The sequence below is a fragment of the Ambystoma mexicanum genome, chromosome 8 (assembly GCF_040938575.1).
Source record: "Ambystoma mexicanum isolate Mex_15411 chromosome 8, UKY_AmexF1_1, whole genome shotgun sequence".
Classification (NCBI taxonomy): Eukaryota; Metazoa; Chordata; class Amphibia; order Caudata; family Ambystomatidae; genus Ambystoma; species Ambystoma mexicanum.
In genome coordinates this window covers 1259677695-1259700055 of record NC_090929.1, presented here as the reverse complement: position 1 = coordinate 1259700055, position 22361 = coordinate 1259677695, and the positions used below count along the sequence as shown (strand labels likewise).

General features: G+C 47.5%; 1 protein-coding gene across 2 annotated transcripts in view; it reads left to right on the top strand.

Moving 5' to 3' along the window:
* BTAF1 (B-TFIID TATA-box binding protein associated factor 1) overlaps positions 1 to 22361 on the top strand; it is a 2675064-nt gene that overhangs the window by 2514953 nt on the left and 137750 nt on the right. For both annotated transcript variants that reach the window (XM_069611378.1, XM_069611379.1), the window contains one exon: positions 4898 to 5057. In XM_069611378.1, coding sequence (XP_069467479.1) covers positions 4898 to 5057 — 160 coding nt within the window. The remainder of the gene's footprint in view (positions 1 to 4897; positions 5058 to 22361) is intronic.

Below are 22361 nucleotides of genomic sequence, written 5' to 3'. Positions count from 1 at the left end.
TTTTCTTGTGGCCATCACCTCCGCACGACGAGTGGGAGAGATCCAGGCCCTTTCCTGCAAGGCCCCGTACTTGACTTTCCACGACCCGAGGGTAGTGCTCAGGACGCACCCCTCCTTCATGCCCAAGGTACCGTCGGACTTCCAGCTCAACGAACCCTTGGTGTTACCTGTGTTCTTCCCGTCGCCTTCATCGCCGGCTGAGAGGACTTTGCACTCGCTGGATGTAGCTAGAGCGCTGAAGTTCTACGTGGACCGCACGAAGGGTTTTCGGAAGACGTCACAACTCTTTGTGAACTTTGGACCTGTCAATCAGGGGAAGGCTCTCTCGAAGGCTTCCATCTCCAGATGGCTCTCCGGCTGTATCATGTGGTGTCACCGGTTGGCAAACCGACCGCTGCCTGGCCGTCCGAGAGCCCATTCCACCAGAGCGATCGCAGCTACCACGGCGTTCCTATCTGGTGTGCCCCTGCTGGACATATGCAGGGCTGCTACGTGGAGGTCGACGCACACCTTCACGAAATTCTACTGCGTCGACCGGGATTCCAGGGAGGAGTCCAGGGTCGGCCAAGCAGTGCTGCGCAACCTGTTCGCCTGAGGTGAGCCTGGTGAGGAGGTAATATGCTTAATGTTGAGTTGATGTGATGCTTAATGTTGAGCCTTTGCCACCTCCCGTGGTTGTGCATGTGTGTACTGCTATGTATTCTTTATTCATGAGCATGTGAATCCATGCCAGACCCCATGCTGGAGAAGGAACAAGTTACTTACCTGTAACTGTTGTTCTCCAGCATGGGTCTGGCATGGATTCACATGCGAACCCTCCCGCCTACCCCTCTGCGGCTCTTCACTTGGTCATACTGCCACTTCACGTGCTTCCAAATCTGAAGATGGCTGCCAGAGGCGGTGCTTAGGTAGAGGGCAGTCATTGGCTGTGGTCAGTATGACGCAGAGACCAGTGATTGGTTATTACTACGAAAGACAGATCAGAAACGAAACTGATACTGGTTTTTTCTTTACCGAGGATTCCCAGCCTGACGACGGGGAATATTCATGAGCATGTGAATCCATGCCAGACCCATGCTGGAGAACAACAGTTACAGGTAAGTAACTTGTTCCTTAAGTTTAATACACTAGCCGAGCGCGAATTAAAATTTCTGCATCGCGAGACCCTGGTCAGACAATATGGCGAAGGGCAAAAACCCGGAGCACTACTGGCAAGATTGATAAGAGCTGACCGCAAACCAACGCCTATAGAGGGGATTCGCAACTCACTGGGAGAAATGTCACACACAGACGCGAGTATGGCAGAGGAGTTCAGACACTTTTACCAAAATCTGTATAGCACCCAACACGCCGAGGGTACAGAAGCTCCACTAAGATACTTGGAAGACACCGAGCTATACTGGGTCGAATCCCATCTGAGGGAGCCCCTCAACGAGCTAATCTCCCCAGAGGAAATTATTGAAGCAATCAAAATTCTCCCGAACTCCAAAGCCCCCGGCCCTGATGGCCTAACCGGGGAATTTTATAAGGCATTTGCGCATACCCTTGCTCCCCTTCTAGCTGATGTATACAAGGAAGCCCTGGAAAAAGGCTCCCTCCCGCAGACCATGTGTGAAGCCAACGTTATACTTCTACATAAAGCAGATAAACCACCTGATGACTGCGCGTCCTATCGTCCCATCTCACTTTTAAACCTCGACAACAAGATCTTGGCTAAGATCCTTACAAATAGGTTGATGCCGCTAATGCCGGCTCTGGTTCTTGCAGACCAGGCAGGATTCATACCTGGCCGTAACACCACCTTTGGCATTAGGAGACTATTCGGAGTCATAGAAGCGCTGAACCCGTCCCAACAAGCAATTGCTCTTCTACTCGATGCTGAAAAAGCATTTGACTCTGTGGAGTGGCCATTCATGTTTTCGGTGTAAACCAGGATGGGCCTGGGGGCTCGTTTCATCAAACTGGTATCCCTGCTATACACTAACCCTACAGCCAATATAATAGTAGGGACAGCAAAATCGTCCACCATCAACTTGCAACGAGGTACCAGACAGGGTTGCCCATTGTCAGCTCTACTATTCGCCCTGGTAATGGAACCCCTAGCCTCCAATCTACGTGAACATAGACAACACAGAGGTCTGGCCATTGGCCCACACAAACTCATCATCTCTTTGTACGCGGATGACGTAGTCTTATTCATACGAGACCCCATTGACAATCTAAATCCTGTCATGAGGGAGGTAATCAAATTCGGGGCTGCCTCAGGCTTGAAAATTAATCAAACAAAATCAATTGTTTTCCCGCTAACCCCGATGACCAATCCATTCAAAGACGATTTCCATCTCACCTGGAAGACATCCAAAGTACGATACCTAGGCATACAAATGTCGCTGAAACATCATGAAGTGTTCCAAGACAACTATGAAGAAGTAGTCAAATCTCTACAGGAAAAAGTGGCCCGCTGGAAAACCCTACCGTTGACCTTATGGGGAAGAGCTTCCCTAGTCAAGATGGTGATATTGCCAAAACTTCTATATCTCTTCTCCAACATTCCCATTCTACTTCCACAACCCTTCCTGAGGAAACTGAGGAGTCTGGTCCTGGATCTGCTTTGGGCTGGGAAGCCCGCCAGAGTGGCACATTCCATACTAACTCTCCCGGTAATGAGCGGTGGCCTAGCACTCCCAGATCTTGAAAAATATTATTGGGCTGCACAGGCGCATTTCCTTAGCCACTGGTACCCCACACACACAATCAGACCGCACGTACAAATAGAGAGAGCCCTGGCGACACCGTACTTACTGAGAGCAGTCATCTTTGGCGGGATCCCTGTCCCCAACAACACCATGAATGTTGTGTTAACATATAAAATATGGAAAATCCTAGCGCAAAAATACAATGTTCAAACTAGATATTCACCACTCCTTCCTGCAAAATTCATACCAGGGATCCCTTTAACTACTGAAAAAGTGTACCTCCAATGGCTAGAGAAACTCCAAATTAAAACTCTGGGAGAACTATTCACCAAAGATGGCTTCCTAACCCCCGATCAAGCAAAGGAAAAAGGCGGCACAACATCGCTGGACATCTTCATTTACTTTAGAACCCGCCACACTCTGCAGGCAATCCTTCCCAACTTCCCACAGCAACCTCAGACATGGCAGCTCCTACATTCTGTAATACAAACTCAGGGCGAGGGAAGATTACTCTCACAGATCTACAGAACCATCATATTGGACACAGCTCCCGTTGAGTCCCGAGCCAAGATCAGATGGGAAACAGCCCTAGGTATAACCTTCTCCAATGCCGACTGGTCTTTCATCCTCAAACAAACCCAGAAAATCGCTCTTAATACTCGGCTCAAGCAAGTCCATTTCAACTATCTGCACCAAATATACTATACGCCAGCCAAAGCGAACAAGCAGCACCCAGAATCAACTTTAAAATGTGCGAGGTGTGGGAAGATCTCAGCAAACTTCGTCCATCTGGCATGGGACTGCCCTAAGCTAGCTTTGTTCTGGACCCAGGTGCTGGAGACTACGAGTGCGATAATTGGAGAATCAGTACATCCAGCCAATACAGCAGCTCTACTAGGCATGACCAGATTACTGAAAGCCCCTACAAGAAAACTAGCAGGCATCCTGCTGACACTAGCATGAAGAAGAGTCGCTATGGCCTGGGGCCGCGGTCCTCTCCCAACAGTCACCGCCTGGCGCAAAGACATTCTTTACTGCCAAGATGTCGAAACAGATTTCGTTAAGCTTCTACCGCAACATGCGCGCCCGCCAGACATCTGGGGACCACTAGTCATATTCCTGATGAAAGAGGCAGAGAGTACCCCGACCTCCCCAGTCAACTCTCAATAAAGAAGGACCCTTTCCTTGTTAACAGTTGGAGGTGTCTCACTTCTCATACTAAAACGTAGAACTGGTTGCATACTCAGAGATCCGGTCTGGTCACTGTGGTAACGGGTGGTCAAGAGGCGGGGGGGGGAGTAGGGGGGGGAGGTAGGGAAACATCGCTAGGCTAATTCCACCCTAATGTGGGTGAGAAGATGTTTGTTAATTCAAAAAAAAAACAAAAATAAAAGTTTAAAAAAAAAATAAAAAAAAAAAAAATGGTTCTCTTCGTTTGTGTTTTATCGGCACACGCGCAACCTTCAACTTGCAAAATTACATTCACTTTCTATTTAACATCAACCAGACTTTTGTTCCCCTTGATAACTCACCGGCTGTGTTAATAGAATGTCTTTAATCTTTTCTTACAGCTCAAGGCTCAGGGAGTTGTAATAAGTGGTAGGTGTTATACGTGCCTGACTCTACCTGGCCTTATTACAGGGACAGGGCCAATGTAAGTCAGGGGAGGTAATCTCTTCAGCCTCACTCCTCATCTTCCTTGGTGCAGTACTTTTGTCAAGACAAAGTGGGGAGGAATTATGGGAGTTGTAGTTTCCCATAAAATATGCCAGGATGGGGGTTAGATGGGTTGTGGTAAAAGGGGGATACCAGGTCTCAACATTGGGTGCTTCTCCCCCACTCCCTGAGGACCCCATACCCAGGTGATCCTCCCTCGCTTGTCCACCCCCAAGGTCGAGATCCAAAATCAAAAGCCTTTCCCTTGCTGCCTGAGTACAGGATCCCCAGGGACTAGGTTGTGAAACACACTCTGGTTATTCACACTATTCATTTAAAAGCTTCATGAAATGCTAATCTGGTTTGCTTTTTCAGTCTTAATCTGTACTGAAGACCTTTTTTTAAATCAATGTTTTACCCATTTGCATTCCATTTGATCCTTTGTCGGGAATGGATAATTTCTTTAGTAGTCTATTATATTTATATGAGGCCATATTACTGTGCTAGTATAATAGAAAAAACAGAACTTGTTTTTTTTTTCCTAGATTTAATAATGACCCATCTATAGATGTTCTTCTGCTCACCACTCATGTTGGTGGGTTGGGTCTCAATTTAACAGGAGCTGACACTGTGGTATTTGTGGAACATGATTGGAATCCTATGAGAGACCTGCAAGCAATGGATCGAGCTCATCGTATTGGACAGGTAATAAAACACATCTTCTTAAACAGTTGCTAATGGTGAAAAACAGGGCCAATACCTAACAAATGGACGGTAATTGAGGTATACCAGTTGACAAAGGTATGGAACCTGTAGCGTTGTTGTTATTGCAATATCCATAGTGAGCACGGTAGGACTCACACTTTTAATGTATTCAGAATGTTTATGTGGTGTCAAATATTAACACAAGTGTATCCTGACCCTAAAGAATTCACAAACAGTGATCATCTCCAAGTTAGATGTGCATATCCTATGTTCCTTTCGGCATCATCTTTTGTAATAGTGGTTGTTAGGCAGAATTATATGCAGTACCCTTTGGGAACACCACACACAATTAAGACTACAAGTGACAGTACAAATTCACCTTTGGTACAAACCCGTACTACACAGTTAAAGTGGTAGCGATGGCTGAGCAGCCAGACATCTCAAGAGTAAGTGAGCAGTATCAAATAATTACACAAAGGACATCAATTACTATGATTCAGCAAACACTGACTCAAGGTTTTCAAGTAAAAGGATATACATTTATTTTACTCTTCAGTTGTATAACATTACACTATTATAAGCAGTTTAAAAATCACACTCTTAATACACCACTCCCAATAAGTTCCAGATAAGTTTGTATTCGTATTTATTTAGTTAATAGAAATTGAACCACACCAACAGGTAAGTACTCAAGGCAATTGAGCAAGAGGAACTACAGTGCTAGAATCAGGTAGAAAAGGCTTAGGGCCAAAGTCATTGGGTCAAAAGTCTTTTGCTCAAGATCACACGGTTCAGGGTAGTTTGCGGTAATGTCCGTGCCACAGATTCCGGACGAGGTTGGTTGGCAGAAAAGTTAGTTCAAAGAGAAGAGAAGGACAAGCCCTCGGATTGGAGAAACATTTCAAACACTTTCACTGCGGTTGAACGAAACAAGCAACCGGATTTGCACAGTACCTCAAAACCTAGTTCCTGCAGGCTCACGGTTCCTGAAGTGACTGTCGGACTGACAAGAAGTAGGACTACTGGAGGATCCTGTACTACCCAGGGAAGAAACCAGCAGCAGAGCAAAGCAACAAATAAAAGGTGCGCTCCTTAAAACCCAAGCAGGGTCCGACCTTCCTAGCTATCCGGCCCACTGTAGCTCTGTACAGCGAATTCGACCAGAGGAGGGGTCCTGGCTTGCAGTTTGGGCGAACTGATTGGTCCCACCAGCTCAAGGGAAGAAGTTTCCTGGAGGATCTTCCCTGTCATCGGATTCTGAAGATTCGGACCTGCAGCAGGGCGGTTCAGTCGTCGTAGGGGTCCTCTTCCACTGGCTCCTCGTTGGTTCTTTCATTCCAGTGGCGACTCTGCCTTTCCAGTCCCAGAGACCTGCTTTTTATGCAGTTTTCCCCCATTCATACAGTCTGGCTGTCAATCACACAGCAGGGTGGCTGTCCTGGCAAGGACAGTCACCCAGCCAATCAAACAGGAGTGCTACTTGGGTTATCAAGGGAACCCATGGCAGGGGTCCTAAGACCCCTCCCTCACATCCTGCCTACCCAGACTTTCAGGTGCCTTAAGGAGGTCTTCTGTGCAGAAGCCTGCGAAAAGACAGAGAACAAAGGAATCAACCCTGGTTTGGAGCGCAGAGTAAAACACGAGAAAGATTTTAACAAAAAGAAATGGCAAATACACCCAGCCGGAGCCGAAATAAAATGTATTTGGTGAAGCGGGTTTATGTTTGAGGCTAATATAATAGCCTAAAACAATACCATTGTTATATAAGATAACCACGGTAGAAAAATTCAGGTAGTTACCACTGCAGCCAGCCAAGTCTTGATGAAAAGGGAGTGAAACAGTGCTCCAAGAGAAACAGACAAAAAGGGATAGGAATTAGCCCTTTCCAATACTCCATGTAAGATGGGGTGTACTGGGTCTGTGGTTTAAAGAGACTACATAAAGTTAATGGCAACTTGTCATGTTTCTGGGAGACAGTAGTCCGTCCCAGAAAAATGGAGTCAGTGGGAAGTCTAAAAGACAACCCTGTGTCACTGCACTGAAGGTGCTGTGTAACGCACATAAAAATTATGCTCATGGGGCGTGGTCTCGAGCGCTGACGATCCGGACGCTCCTTTGATGGCCTCTGTGGGAAGCCCGTTGCCTCAATGAATTGGGGCTGACACAACGCTAGAGCGACGGACCTGGAAATGGCCGAGGCTCCGTGAATCCCTGGAGCAGAGGTGACCACACTCGGTCGGGTGCCGGGGACCGACCGCGGAAATATGGAGCTTTAATCCCCCGCCCACACCTCAAGTCAAGATGGCGGACGGGCGCTCGGGGTGCCGAGGGATGGCGTGAGTGGGGGAGGGGCTCCGCCCCTGAAAGTCATTGCTGCGGTCCCCCACCACTGTGGACCCCACACACAACACCCTCCACCAGGGGCTCCCCGCCCCACCTTGACCCCGCAAGCAGCGGCAAATCCACTAGCCAACCGCCCAACGCGGCCCGTGCAGCCCTGCCTGTGCGCTCCGGCCCCCCGGCTCCAGCTACAATGAGCCTGCACCAGCAGCCGGAGGGAGGGAGCCTCCCAAACACGACCCTGCGGCTTGGCCCTCGGCCCCAGCCGCACTCCAGACGGCTGGGGAAGAGCCGTGAAATTTCCCTTCCAGCCACAGGCAGGCCCCGCCTGCACCCATCGAAGAAGTGCCATCCAGGAGAGGAGGTGGGGGGGGGGCGTCTGCCGCGCCGCTCCAGAGCCTTTCCCACGACCAACCGCCACGGGCAGCGGCGGCCCCCACACCCAGCAGTCCACAGCAACTCCCACTGGCGTAGGGGACCACCAACAGCAGGGGGGCCCTTGCCTCCCCGCCGAGGCCCCCACCCTACACCCAGGCTCTACAGAAGGCAAGCGCTCCCGATCTCCCTTCCCACCACCCCCCACTCCACCGCAGCTCCGATCAGCTATACAAGCCCTGGGGGAGATAGGCTACACTGTCCCGGGGGCAGGCTACAAACGGAACGGTGGGAGACAGGCAGGCCTGGGAATCCCCCAGTGGCAACTAAGAAGGGGAAGCCAGATACCAATTACTATCCACCAACAGTAGACAAAAGAAGACCTCCCGGGGCTCCCCGACCCACCTTCTGCGACCCCTTACCTATCTCCTGTGATCCTCTGCCCCCCACACTGCTGAAATCACCCCTCCAACCTCCGGGGACCGCAGGGCCCCTGACTCGACCAGGGAAACGAGATGACTAAACAAGCCAAAGTTGGTAAGAACGCAGACATTGCAGCAATGCTGATGTCAATGGACAAATCTAAAAAACAAGAACCTCCCGGTTCCACCCCTCAGGAAGCCCCTTAAGATAAGAGTACCCTCGCAACATAAAGTGACATTAGGGCTTTCATGGCTGACATTAAATCCAAATTCAGATAATGCATGTTGGAACTATCCACCAAACTGGAAAACACTGACCAGAGGGTAACAGACGCCGAACAGAGACTAGGGAAAGTCGAAGACTGAACCCAGGACCAAGCAACCACTCTGGTGGAGGTCCAGCGCTCAATCAAATTCCTCCAGGATAAATGTGAGATATTGGAGTTTAAACCAGAAGAAAATAGGGCACGACGCAACAACTTAGGCATCCGAGGGGTCCCGACCTCAGTCCAAGACACCAAGACACAAACCTGGCAGAATATGTGGGGGACCTATTCCAAGCCCTTCTTCCTGACCTAGAAAAGTAACTCCTCCTCCTGGACCGCACACACAGGTTGCGCCCACGCCGCAGAGTGGATTCGGACGCTCCACCAGACGTCATCACCAGAATACATTTCTTCACGACAAAAGAAGCCATTTCGGCAATCGGCCGCTCTTGTGATGAAATAACCTTTCAGGGCACCCTCATCCAAATTTATCAAGATTCATCCATCCTCACCCTCCAGAAAAGACGAGCTCTCCGACCCCTGGCTGTCTTTCTACAAGGAATACAAGGTGGTGCCAGGAGAGCGGGACTAACTAGGAGAAGGAGGGCAGAAAGCTAAACTAATCAAATCATTTCATTTTATTTTGATTTAAATACAGAAATATTATCCATTTAAATCAATTTGGTTATAAAAGCATTCTATAAAACATGCATCCAAACATTCATTCATTCATTCAATCTAAATAAATCCCTAAAAAATGTTCAGTTATTTTAAGATACAACAGAGAAATGTACAATTCATTTCCAAATCTCTTCACAAAGGCACCCAGAGAAGGATCAGCCATCTGGTAGATGCCGAGAAGATCATGAATTTGCCCCCTGCCCCCCCCCCCGAAGCTCGGTCACCCATGAATCTTGAGAAGGCTACTGACCCGGACCTCCCAAGGTCACCTATCGCTAAGCCAAACTCCTGGTCCAGAGTCCCAAGGTTCAGAAGAAAGAGATGGCCTTACCCGAAGGAACTCCATCATCCATGATAAGCGAAAAAATGCCGACAGTCGGGGAAACGTGCCCTACCCCACGGCCTATGCCCGCCACCGAGGAACAATCCATCTAAGTCCTTGGAAGGCGATCCCTATAATTTTAGCCATGTTGGCTACAAACAGTTACTTGGCCACGTTGGCCAAGGTGGGGGTTGCTGGACCGACAAACCTGCCCCTCCCCCAGTTAAATCTCCGCCACTCTGTTGGAGGCCGGAGCAAAAACCTCAATGGCAGGAAAGTACACATCCACAGTACCTACGAGATGCCGGCTGATGCAGCTTCGCCTCCCGCTGCCCCGCCAGACACAGCGATACCCTCGCCTCGCATCCCAGCTCACTCCACCCTGAAATTCGTCTTACTGAATGTTAGAGGACTAAACTCCCCAGCCAAACGCAAGTCAATATTGCAAAATCTCCAAGACGAAAATGCTGCGGTGGCTTTGCTGCAGGAAACGCACCTAATACCAGCCGATTTTGGGCGCTTACGCTCCTGCCTCTTCCCGAAACAATTCGGCGCATCTGGAAACGCCAATAAAGGGGGCACTGCTATCCTCTTTAGGAAAGGGGTTGGATCCCCAGATTTTAGACACAAAACTCTGCCCAGAGGGCCGATTTGTTGCTGCGAAATGTCTTCTACTCAGGGAGCTATACTCCATTGTGTCAATATACGCACCTAACTCTGCTCAAGCTGCCTTCTACGATGCCCTATGTGCTTTTCTCCCCTCCTTCCGAGAGGGCCAAGTTATCATCGGCGGCAACTTCAACGGAGTTCCTGACCCCACAAAAGATAAATCCCACCCTCCATCATCCGGAGTCTTCACCTCAGCTTTAGCACTCTTACAGTTATTCAGAACGCTTGAGGTGGTAGACGCATGGAGGGTTCTCCACCCCTCGGAAAAAGACTTTTAATTCTATTCCAGGTCCATAGAACATTCTCTAGGATTGGCCTCCTTCTGGTCTCCCCCCAGATTCTCTCGTTCACGAATGATGTTACCATCGGCCCACGGATTCTATCTCACCATGGCCCAGTATCCTTGGAAATCCGGATTCAGGACCCCCCCCTCGCGCGGCCCAACGCAGATGGACACTTTATGATCCAATCCTTAACAAAATACCACTTAGGGACTCGATCGCAACTGTGAATAAGAACTTCTTCCAGGAAAACCCCACAGCAGACACCTCGCCCACCAAAACCTGGGATGCATTGAAAGCGGTCGTACATGGGGAATTAATAGCACAAGGAGTAGCCTTCCACAAAGCCAGACGTCAAACCTGCCTAGCCCTCGAAGACTACCTCCGGAGAGCAGAGCAAACTCATAAAGAAAAAGGATGGTCCCCGAGAGCCCAACGAGCCATTCGTACGGCACAGAAAAAGATCGAGGCCCACTACGCCGAACACACAGCATACCAAATGGAAAAGGCCAAGCATTTCTATTAGGCCAAAAATAATAAAGCAAACAAACGATAGGTAGCCAAACTGGCCAAAGCAAAACAAAACATGATCATTGGACTTCGGGACATAAGGTCGAACCCAATACGCAGAGCAAGACGAACACCGCCTGGCAGCGGAGCATCTGAAACAGGTAATGACCGACCCGCCACGGGACGTGAGCGAACAAAGGGAATACCTACGCAAAGCAGCACTCCCCTTTATCCCGGAGTCTGCCTGAGACTTCCTGGACGCACCAATCTCCAGTGAAGAGGTAGATGAAGCCATAAAATCGCTTAAATCCCGGGTGCCAGGCCCAGATGGATACACAACCAGATTCTACAGGGTTTTCCAACATCAGCTACTCGCCCCACTGACACAACTGTTTAACTCCTTTAGAGAGACCGGCGTTATAACCCCCTCCATGCAAGAGTCAATCACCATCCTTCTCCCCAAACCTGTGGGGGATCCGAGATGCCCAGCCTCATACAAACCCAACGCTCTTCTCAACACTGACGCCAATATCTACTCTAAGATTCTGGCAACTCGTCTAGCTCACATCCTCCCAGACATAATCCAACCTGACCAAAGTGGTTTTCTGAAGAACCGTTCTACGGCTGAGCACATTCGCAGAGCCCTGAACCTGGTGGACCTGGCTTCCCGTGACGCACAAGGGATTGTGCTCATAGCACTAGACGCAACCAAGCTGTTTGACAAGGTGGATTGGACATTTATGAAGCTTACCCTGGAGACATTTGGATTTGGGCCGGAATTCCGCACTATGATCCTAGCCAACTATAAAGCGCCCAAACCCCTACTTGAAATCAATGGCAATCTCTCGGCCCCCATTACACTGACCTGCGGAACTAGACGGGGATGCCTGCTGTCCCCGCTATTATTCGCCTTGATCATGGAGCCCTTCGCTCAACGGATTAGGCTGAACCACCTAATTAAGGGGCTCCAAGTAGGCCCCTCACACCATAAAATGGCCCTTTCCGCGTACGATGTCCTCCTAACCATCACCGACCCTCGCAGCTCCTTGACACACGCCTTGGCAGAACTTAACAGCTATGGAAGGGTCACAGGATTCACCATTAACTTTAACATATCAGCAGCGCTGGGAATAGGGATCTCATCGAGAGAGCGAGAAGACCTGATCCCAATATGCCCGATCCAATGGAAAACAAAGGCCATCAACTACCTAGGGGTCCACAGAACCTACAGAGGAAAATGCTGCAATTCATCTGGAGGGGGAAAAAGCCAGAATCCCGAGAGACACGATGATGGGGAATGCAAAACTTGGCGGCCTTGAGGTCCCAGACCTACAGAAATACCACATAGCAGCCCAAATCGCTTGCACCCAAGCATGGCAAACGATCACTAATCGCCCCAGATGGGTGGGCATGGAGCAATCGCGCTTGGCTCTTCCCCTACGATTCCTCCCCCACATCCCACCGGCGACGAGATGGCAATGGTAAGACCTACTATTAGCCACCAGGCATACTGTCACCATATGGGACAGAACGATGAAGCAAAAGAAGATCCCAAGGAGATTCAACCCCTCATCACCGGTCTTTCTGAACCCAGCCTTTTCACCTGGAGCAGCTCCCCAAAATTTCAAAAACTGGATTACGGGAGGATTGGAGACTGTGGGGCAACTCTTCGAAGGAGGACAACCACTTTCTTACGAATGATGTAAAGAAACCTTCCACCTTCAAGAAAAGGACAGGTTTACATACCTCCAACTGCGCCATTGGTGCACCCACCCACAGACACACCAAGCAGCTACCCGCCCTCCCACCCCAGTAGAACTAACTCTCAAGGATCTACCAATCCGAGGTAAGATTTCGGCACTACACAAGCTTCTCCAAAAAATACTTTCTCACCTCCAAATCTCGGTCCATGGCACAATGGCAGGCAGACCTAGGTCACCCCATAGAGGACCAATCCTGGGTGGACATCTGGACCCGCACCCAATCGGCATCCACCTGTGTCACGAATAGAGAATGCGCCTACAAAATCTTACTACGCTGGTACTATCCCCCTCTGAGACTGCACTACATGAACCATACTGTGGACCCAGCTTGCTGGAGACGATGTGGCCAATTAGGATCCTTTTTCCACATGTGGTGGACTTGTTCCAAAGTTTCTGGAAGGAATACCTGGCGCCCATTGCAGAAATCACACTCCCACTAGAGCCCGAACCTATCCTCCTGGGTGCCCCGGTTCCCGGATTTATCAACGCACAGGCCTTATAGCCAAACTGCTATCCCAATGCCTGTTGGCGGGTAGAATCGTGGTGGCCCGCACATGGAAATTAGAGGAGGGCCCACTCCTGTCCCTCTGGTGGGTGAAGCTATGGGATGTGCTCATCGCAGAAAAGGTGACAGCGGCTAGAGCGTGTCTCCTACACCACTTCCAGAACATTTGGAACCCGGTCCTTGATTTAGATCGAGACTTTCCAGCACTAGCATACAAACCCCAGCTGGCCAGGAGGGTGCTAAAGAGCTGGCCTGCCCCACAGGAACAGGAACGAGGATATGGGACCTGAATACGGGACAAACTCAGGGAGGGTGGGGGCTCAGGGAATAACACGCTCGTATAATAACGCATACTAAATGTAGACATTAAGTGAATGTATTGTTTTCTTGCTTTGTTAAAAAATAAACACATTTTAAAAAAAAATGATGCTCATGGAGTAGGTGAGGCTCCAGAGCCCAAGATCACACAAATGATAAAAACACCCACATGTAAGAGTGGGAAAAAAGGCTCACACTCTTACCAGGTGTAAAAAATAAACCCTAGAAATCCACCAAAGCTGCTGAGGGACTCATTAGGTAGGGGAAATCAGCCATTTATGAGAATTCTCCCCAACAGTGATCCACTGTTATTTGTCCTCAAAGTTCTTTTGGGTTTAAAGGGGACAACATATTTGGATTACTAAAATAAAATTGGTTTCTTAGTACTGTTTTACTTTCTGATTTCCATGCAAAAAAAAACTCTTATTTTGATTTTTGCAAGCATTTGTTACTTGGGTTGCCTTCCTTTCTGTGATCTGTCTTCAGTCCCAGAAGCAGGAAGTGACCTAGGATGAGACGGAGTACTGTCTGCGGATAAATTCTTAATGGATTCCTTCCTCCTACAGATTCCTCATCTTGGATATTCTCTTTCCAGCACCAGTTGAATTTTGAAACCTTTTTAGCCACTAGGGGGTGCAGCGCAGCTCTTAATCGGCTTTGCATGGCACCAAGTTTGATGTGATGTTGGGGCCAGAAGATTTGAAGTCGCCACAACCCATGACTTCAGTTGCTTTTTGCCCCAAACACAATATGCTTCTGGAATGGCACTTAACTAGTTAACACTTGTCTCGGGAGGATAGCTCAGGGGCAACTTCCTCGCCTTGGAAGCAAGACGACACGGAGCAACACAGGTTCGAACCCCGGGTCCACGCTTGGAAACCTCTGTGTATTAAGCGCGTTATAAATAACCTATCATATCATAACACTTCATTGCATCATGCCTAGCCCTCCGAAGGCCTCACGACTTGCTTGGACTGCCGGAGGGAAATGGTGTGTCCATACTTCCACTACAACATAGGATTGTGGCTCCTGTTAATCGATGCATTTGACTGTCCTCGAGGAGCGTACCGCAAAGCTTTTCAGTTGAGCAGAGTCTTGTGAGTCTGCTGTGCTGTTTTGCTGTGGAGCTGCAGTCTGTTCTCTACTCTTACTGACTGTTGGGAGGAGTTACCATTAAAAACCCTGGTAGCCCGCAGAGCGAAGCAGAGTCTCGTGAGTCTGTGGAGGCTTGCGAGGCTCGTCATCCCCAAACCCCCCCACACCCCGCGAAGCACACAAAGAAAGCTTTCTTATGGAACGCGACAAGGAACTGTTGCGAAAGTCACGTCGGCCACTCACCCGCCTCCAACTACGACGTGGGTGTGAAGGTGGCCTGGGGAACGCTGTCCCCACACGAGTCGGCCGGAGGCCTCCAGCTGCAAAGCACAAGTAAGACTTCCTAGTCCCATTATTGCACCTACCACTGTGGGCCTGTACCCCGCAACTAATATTGTGAGCGAACTGTGTGTGACTGAACTAACCTGTTCCGCGTCCGTTGTCTTTTTGCCAACATTTATGTGAATGTGGGAACGTCACTGATGGCAACACTTGCATAGTGCTTGACACTGCTCTTCATGCAGCAATGTCCTGCTCGTCAAGACCTGAGATGTGCAGGACCTGTATCACAACATGATAAATGGCTGTTCCCTGCAAAACTTGCAAAAACTCATGCTACCATCTGCTGCCGAATTGAAAGCATTAAGGGGCGCCAATCGCGTTTCATCTTTGGTTGCCTTAGTTTGGGGCGAACTGACAAAGATAAAAGCGACCGTAAAGTTGTCGGAGAATAAGCATCTAGCAGGTCTCGGCGTCTGACCTTGAATGCACTGGTGCATGGATTGAAAGCACTAGTTTCAAACCAACATAGTATCCGTAGTGCTGCACTCTGTGCAGTCGACAGAGTCCAATGAGACCCGGCGAGAGAGGCAAACTCCCCTTTGCGCTCCCTTATCGCTAACCCGCCCGCTGTTGAACAACAAAGCTGTGGAAGAAGCTCAGGAGCAGCCTGAGATAGACGCCTTTCAATCTAATAAGCGCAACTTCAGCTTTCAAGCTAATCCCGAAGCCTCGTCGCAACTAAAAAATGAGCTGCCTAATAATTGTCCCAATGATGAAACTTTACGAGCAAATAAACGCGAACATAAAAGACCCGTCAACACTCTCAGCTCTGATGAACTCTAAATGATCAAGTAGTGAAATGGACAATACTCTTGCGAAATCTAAAATATGGAACAATATAAGAAGAATAGACGTATCCATCAAGGAGCTTGCAGACCAAAAAAGAAACCATAACGAGGACAAGAGACTACTGGTAGATCTTGCCAGAGAAGCAATGGGTCTCCTCAAACAAAATGAAACTGAGCAGAAGGAAGACAGGGAAAAGTCCCCTCCAAACCCTCAGCATGTGGAGAACACTATGTCCAAACTCTGTGAGACCATTGTTTGAGGCATGTGGGTCTAAGTTGTCTGGAAAAATCAATACTAACTGTATGGACTGCACCTCTCTTTAAAAAATAATACTGCCTGAGAGATCCCAAAGCGCACCCAAGGATCACTTGGCCCCTGCTAATTCCATTCTGTGCCATCCCCCTAGATGTAATGTGATTGCCACTTATGCAACTAGTGACACATGTCTCGCCCCTTGTGCACAGTCTTTACCAAATGGTTCTAAATCTTGCGCAAATGGCGAAAATCAGAATGATCGATGTAGAACTGTTGAAAATGAACCCCAACCCTCTACTTCAGCGAACGGGGAGGGCATTCCTGGTACTTTGGAAATAAATAACTGCGCAATGGCGTGCGAGAAAAACAAACTACGCGATGTTCCGAAAAAATAGTGCAACCCAAGGAAAGGAAATGCAGGAAAAAGAAATTGAAAAACCAAAATGTAAACGAAAACGGAATAACTTGGGTCCCAGAAAATTCCTTAGAAATCTGAAATCTGTAAATGTCTTCGTCAACTCTGAGCCGCTCAGCACTAAGGCCAAAAAAATTGACCAAGTCGAAAACCGACCTGCGGGTTGTCAAGTCAGTCGACTAGCAGAAGCAGATTCAATCATTGAAAATTCTCCTAATCACTTAATGAACATGTCCACGTACGATGATGAGTCGTCGTTAGACCTAAACCAGAGATCTTGTGGTGATGAAAACCTCCAACTGCCAGCAAAAACCATATCTCTGGGGCCTGTGACCCTCCCTAGTGCCGCTGAGTCCAATCCACAAGTGTCCGGCAGAATTTGCCACTTGGTGCTGCCTCCCGTGTGTCCCAAGACGAATAAACATGCGGATCCAGAGCCAAACTTCGAAACTATGGATTCCAAATGGAAACGCATGGCAAAAATGAGCACCCGAAATCTATTACCAAAAGGCCCTATGAGACAGGCCTGTAACGGACAAGAGCAATATTTGCCTTGCGTCAATGGTGTTATGAACATGCCTGACTTCTTACCTGGCTGCCAACAAAACCTGTTGACAACCGCCAATAAAAAAGAGGCTAGACAGCGTTCTAAGTAAATGGAGCACAGCGCCCCTGATGAACAAAACACTTAAAACCCAATGCAAACCGGCAAAATACCAGCTGGTTCTGGAATGAATTCTAACCTCCAAAACTGCCGGATGCTGAACTGAAACAATGTCTTGCGATTGTTAGATCACGTCCTGGGCTTGAAATCTATTGAGTCGACCGACATACAAACCGTCAAATTTATGGATGATCTCCACAACAATAGAGCTCGCCTTCATATTGACTCCAGACTAATATGCGACCTCCTATTAAATGCTGTACCCTTCTTACTGTCATTAGGATTTGACATTCACAAAGAATTCCTTGATCATTAAGAAAACAGACCGATGAGGGACAAAAACCTGAAAAATAAAAGCACTAGAGGCACTCTGGCTAAAACCAATGTCGAAAATCAGCGAATAGAACAGCAAAATTCAGGTGAAGCAGCTGACAACGTTGTTGGCAGAATGTGCCTCGGTGTACCCGAAAGCGATGATAGTCCAACAGAAGCAATTCCGGGAGACAACATCAAAATCACCTTTGCTTGTAAACAACATTTAAATGTTGAAAATAACGATGCAGTTCTTGTATGAACGACACAGCCAGGCCAACTAATTGGAATTGGCTAGCTGGAGTATTGGGTGGTCAAAGAAGCTAATGTCAACTGGGGCGAGAAGGCCCTAATCTCAACATTGTATCCTGGAACACTAGAGGCTTCAGTCATTGGTTTAAAGAATCCCTGAGATGGACTGAAGGTATTACCATCATATGTTTACAAGAAACGTGGATGGCTAGCTGTCCCATCTCGGAGGATTTCCACTTGGTGATGAATCTAGCTACAATGAGACAAAAAGGGCGACCCTCTGCTGGATTACTAAGGCCGATTTAGAAAACAAATCTTGAGTTCATCTAACCACACCTCCATACAGCACACAGTACTGGAATCAAAATGGCCTACAATTAAAGGTAAAAATCGTTTGGACTACTGGCAGGAACTACTAAATTTATAAATATTGTCTGCGATTTAATTGATGAGATCAATATTGCCCAGGAAGCACCCAACATAATACTCTGTGGTGACTTCAACTTGGAGATTGCTGGTGGAGCTGACAAAATCACAGTGAAATGGCGTTTGGCATTGGAAGAGAGAAACCTAATGACAGTAAATGGAAACTTCAAAGGAGACATCGCTGCACAAACAACTTGAGTTATAGGAAGCTGTCTTCGACCATTGATTGCTTCTATGTATCTGAAAATATGAACCGGCGCGTACTGTCTCTGCAAATAACCAAGTCCCACGTGAGTGACCATAGTCCACTCAAACTGACAATCCTCTACCTGGAGAGAAGCTGGACCGGGAAGTGGATGCAGAGCATTGAAGTAGAATCAAACCGAATAAGACTGAAAAGAAAGCCACATGAGGTAAAACAAATTATGGAAGCTTACTCTTAACGGTTTGAGCATTTCCACAGAAAACAAAGTAGATTATATCCACCTTTTTCAGCAATACAAGTATCAAGAGCAAGGTTTGAAAAGAGGCTCCTTCAAACCAAACCACCAGTACGATGAAGGAATTGCGAAAAGAAAACAACTTTGCATAGAACTCGGACAACATACTAAACTAGACTCTTGTGAGCAACAAATAGCCAAAAAAGCGAGTAAACAAAAATATAAGAATTGGCTGATTTCTCAGAGTAATTCTCCAGCAACGAGATGCAGAAGCAATGATGTCGAGCCTAGCTAACAAAAACTTGCAGGATTTTTGGAAATTAATAAATAATAAGTTGCAACCAGCAAACTATATTAACAAACGTGGTTACCGATGCCCAGTGGGTCCGCCATTTCGGAAAATTGTACGAAAAAAAAGGATCAACACCAGAACCTAAGCTGCCAGAGTTAGCCAAATGGGACCTTCAGTTTTAAGTTGCAGACATTCTACAAAGCATTCAACGCTGTAGTTCGTCACGAGCACCTGGTCCTGATGGACTAACAAATCTGACTTTAAAACAAAATCCAAAAGAGTGGGCAACATTCTGTGCAAATCTGTTCTCAAATATAGCCAACAAACGAGTAACTCCAACAACTTGGAAAAGTGCGATAGTGGTCCAGATATTTAAAAAAGGCAATCGAGCGAAACCAAATAACTATAGACCGATCGCACATTTGGACGGATTAGGCAAGCTGTACGCCGCCCAGCTGCAAAAACAACTAACAAAGTGGTTAACAACAGCGGCCACTTAGATCACAGGTAGTCTGGCTTCGTGAAAGGGAGTGGGTGTGGCTTAAATTTGATGATCTTCAACTTATTAAAAATGGAGGCAATCGGAACAGACAAGAAGGTATACCTGGCGTTCATCGACCTATCACAGGCTTTCGACAGCATTGACAGAGGGCTGCTTTGGTCGAAAATGAGCACCTGGAATTGCCCCGACAGTCTCTTAATGGCAATAAAAGATCTGCACACGACACAGAAATCAGAGTAAGATTGGACCAACAGGGCACCTTATCGACACCGATAAAAACGTGCCGTGGTGTTAAAACAAGGATGCCTGCTGGCGTCTATTATAATTCAACCTCTTCTGATATTGGTAAGTCCTATGCAGCAGCCAAGGTTTTTCCCCCAAAGATCAATGGCACCCAAGTAAACTGGATACTGTATGCAGACGACCTGGTGTTGCTTGATTTGACAACTATAGGCCTCCAGTGTAAACTAAACATACTACAACAAATCATGAACCAAAATGGGCTTGGTGTGAACACAAAAAAATCTGAAATCTTAGTCTTGTAAAATCTGCAAAAGAACAGACGCGGGCAAGAACAAAAGTTTTACCTGGAAACTGGGAAAGGAACCTATTGAATTGGTGACCCAAGCTGTATACGTAGGCATGTCAGTGCCAGCATTAATGGCGCCCCCTGGATTGAAAGAACGAAAGCTAAATGCAAGCAAGTTATGGCCCAAGCTTGTATGTTGAATAAAAAATTCGGCAAATTTTCCATAATGGCAGTATTGAACTTTTACAAACAAAAAGCCGTTCCTGCATTGATATATGGAGCCGAAAGTGCTTTCGGCTGTACCGCAGACTTTTGGTCCTCTCTCGAACATTCTTTTTGGTCAAGTCTTGTGGATACCAAAGGGCGTACCAACTGCATGCATAGGATACGAGCTAGGATTACTATCCATCAACGCAAGAATAATGTGGAACACCCTTAACGAATTCCGGAAAATCACTTCAACAAAGGTGGCCCCGCCATACGCAATCCTGAAGGATCTAGAGACCAGTAACAGTGAGAGCGTATTAACATAATGGGCTCAACGTGCTGAAAAAATAATATGCAACATAGGCTCTGACAAACAGACATTGCAAAGCAACCCAAATAAAGTCAAAACTACATTATGGATCTAAGACTGGATCGACACTGGAGATATTCGGCATAAACACAGAGCCATGAGTATGGTTCTGAGCGAAGAAGTTCAACATGACTCAGTCATACATGGAAAGGTTTCCTGGAAGAGCGCATAGATTGATATTCATGAAATTTCGCCTAAACAAAATACCAACAAAAGAATCGTAAAATTTTTGGAACATAGACGATCCAGCAGCCCTAAGATGCTGATTGTGCGCAGATTCGCTTGAGACATTAAAACACTTAACATTAACATGTCCAGTCTTGACACAAGAACGGCATCAGCATTTAGATTTTTTCCGGGCAAGACCATCCTTGGATGCTGAAGATTGGTGGCGCGAACTATTCAATGACTCGGATTGGAAGCGGACAATTGAATTAACATTCTTTTTAGAAAAACTAGTAAAGAAGTTGACAAATGATGAAGCTATACTCAAAAAATAAGAAAAAGAAACAAATTGTCTTGAACTTGACATAAGGTGGAGAAATAGTCACATGAAGAAAACCACCTTTTGTGACTTTACATCTTCTTTCTTTATCCTTATGCTTTTTTTGTAAAATCATTAGCTTTTATGCTTATTGGCTCTCGTTTTATTTTCCTTTTTATGTTTCATTTTTTCTTCTATGTCCATTTTATGTCATTATTGCAAAAATGTTCTAACCAAATGATCGTTCTTGATTGCTCCTTTTTTTTTTTTACTCAGTACATTATGGTTTTTAAAGGTTTCTAATAAACCAATTAAAAAAAAGCTTTTCAGCTATTGCTACAAAGGTGGTAAGAGAACAAATTCATAGACTGCGAGTTTGGAGGCCATGAAGACAGTTGTATAAGTGGAGGAACATTCTTTAGTTTGGAAAGACAAGAAGAGCAAGAAGCATAGCAATCGGTCCTGTTCTCATGATGACTTTTCCATGCACCATTCTTCTGCTTCCTTGAAGAAGAACATTTCTCAATCCCGCTCTAGAGATGCGTCTGAGTAATCGCCACGTACAATGCAGGTACCATCCCCAACCAAATCCTTTACGCCAGAGCAGTGGGAGAAATGCAGAAGCTTTCGGGGGAAATCAACTCGAGCCAAACGAAGCGAATGAGAATCCGCTAACATCTGGATTATTTCCTGCTTCTGACTGCACCGATGGTTGATGTGTGGGTGAAATTCCCTGAAACCAGCCTGCTCGATCCTGAAGCGGGCAAGGCCAGTGCTGTCTGCGTACTGCCGGAGGAGAGGTTGCCTGCGCGGCCGCCATCTTGGAGACTCCCTTGGATTGGCGCTGCATGGGTCCTGGAACATTGGAGGCTTGCTGAGTGCTGTGGCAAGGGGTACAGTTGCCTCCTGTGCTCTGTTACAGCAGACGGCAGGAGGCTCTTTGAGGCACAGGCCAGGCAGGCAGCTGCCGACTCTCTGGCCACATTAATTCTACAGCATGTTGTGGAGTACCTGGGCCCATCCGTACAATAAAACACAATAAAACACGGACGCCAGGCACGTCTTCACACTCATTTATTCTTTTACAAAACTGCCTCCCATCTCCCTTTCCCCCGCCCCTCCCACTCCCCTGCGTACTTTCACTTTCCCCTTAAAGGGCCCGGTGCACTTTTCCTCTTAACACCCCCTCGCCCCCTTACTTATGGAAGTTCCGGCCCTATATTTCTTCAATGAGGCGAGCGGGCTTCCGCTATGACCGCTGGGGTCGCCCAGCCGGGTTGCGTGTGTCGCCATCTGGCGTCTGCGGAGGAGGGTCCTCGGGCGTTGCTCATTGGCCCTTTGACTTCGGTCACCAGTAGGGGCTCCGATCTGTAGCGGGAGTCAGTTTTCCGGTTCTGGGCTTGCCTGACTAGCACAATCTCCCCTACCGGAAGTTGAGGTTCTCTTGCCTTCTGTTTCTGGTCGGCCCACTCCTAGGC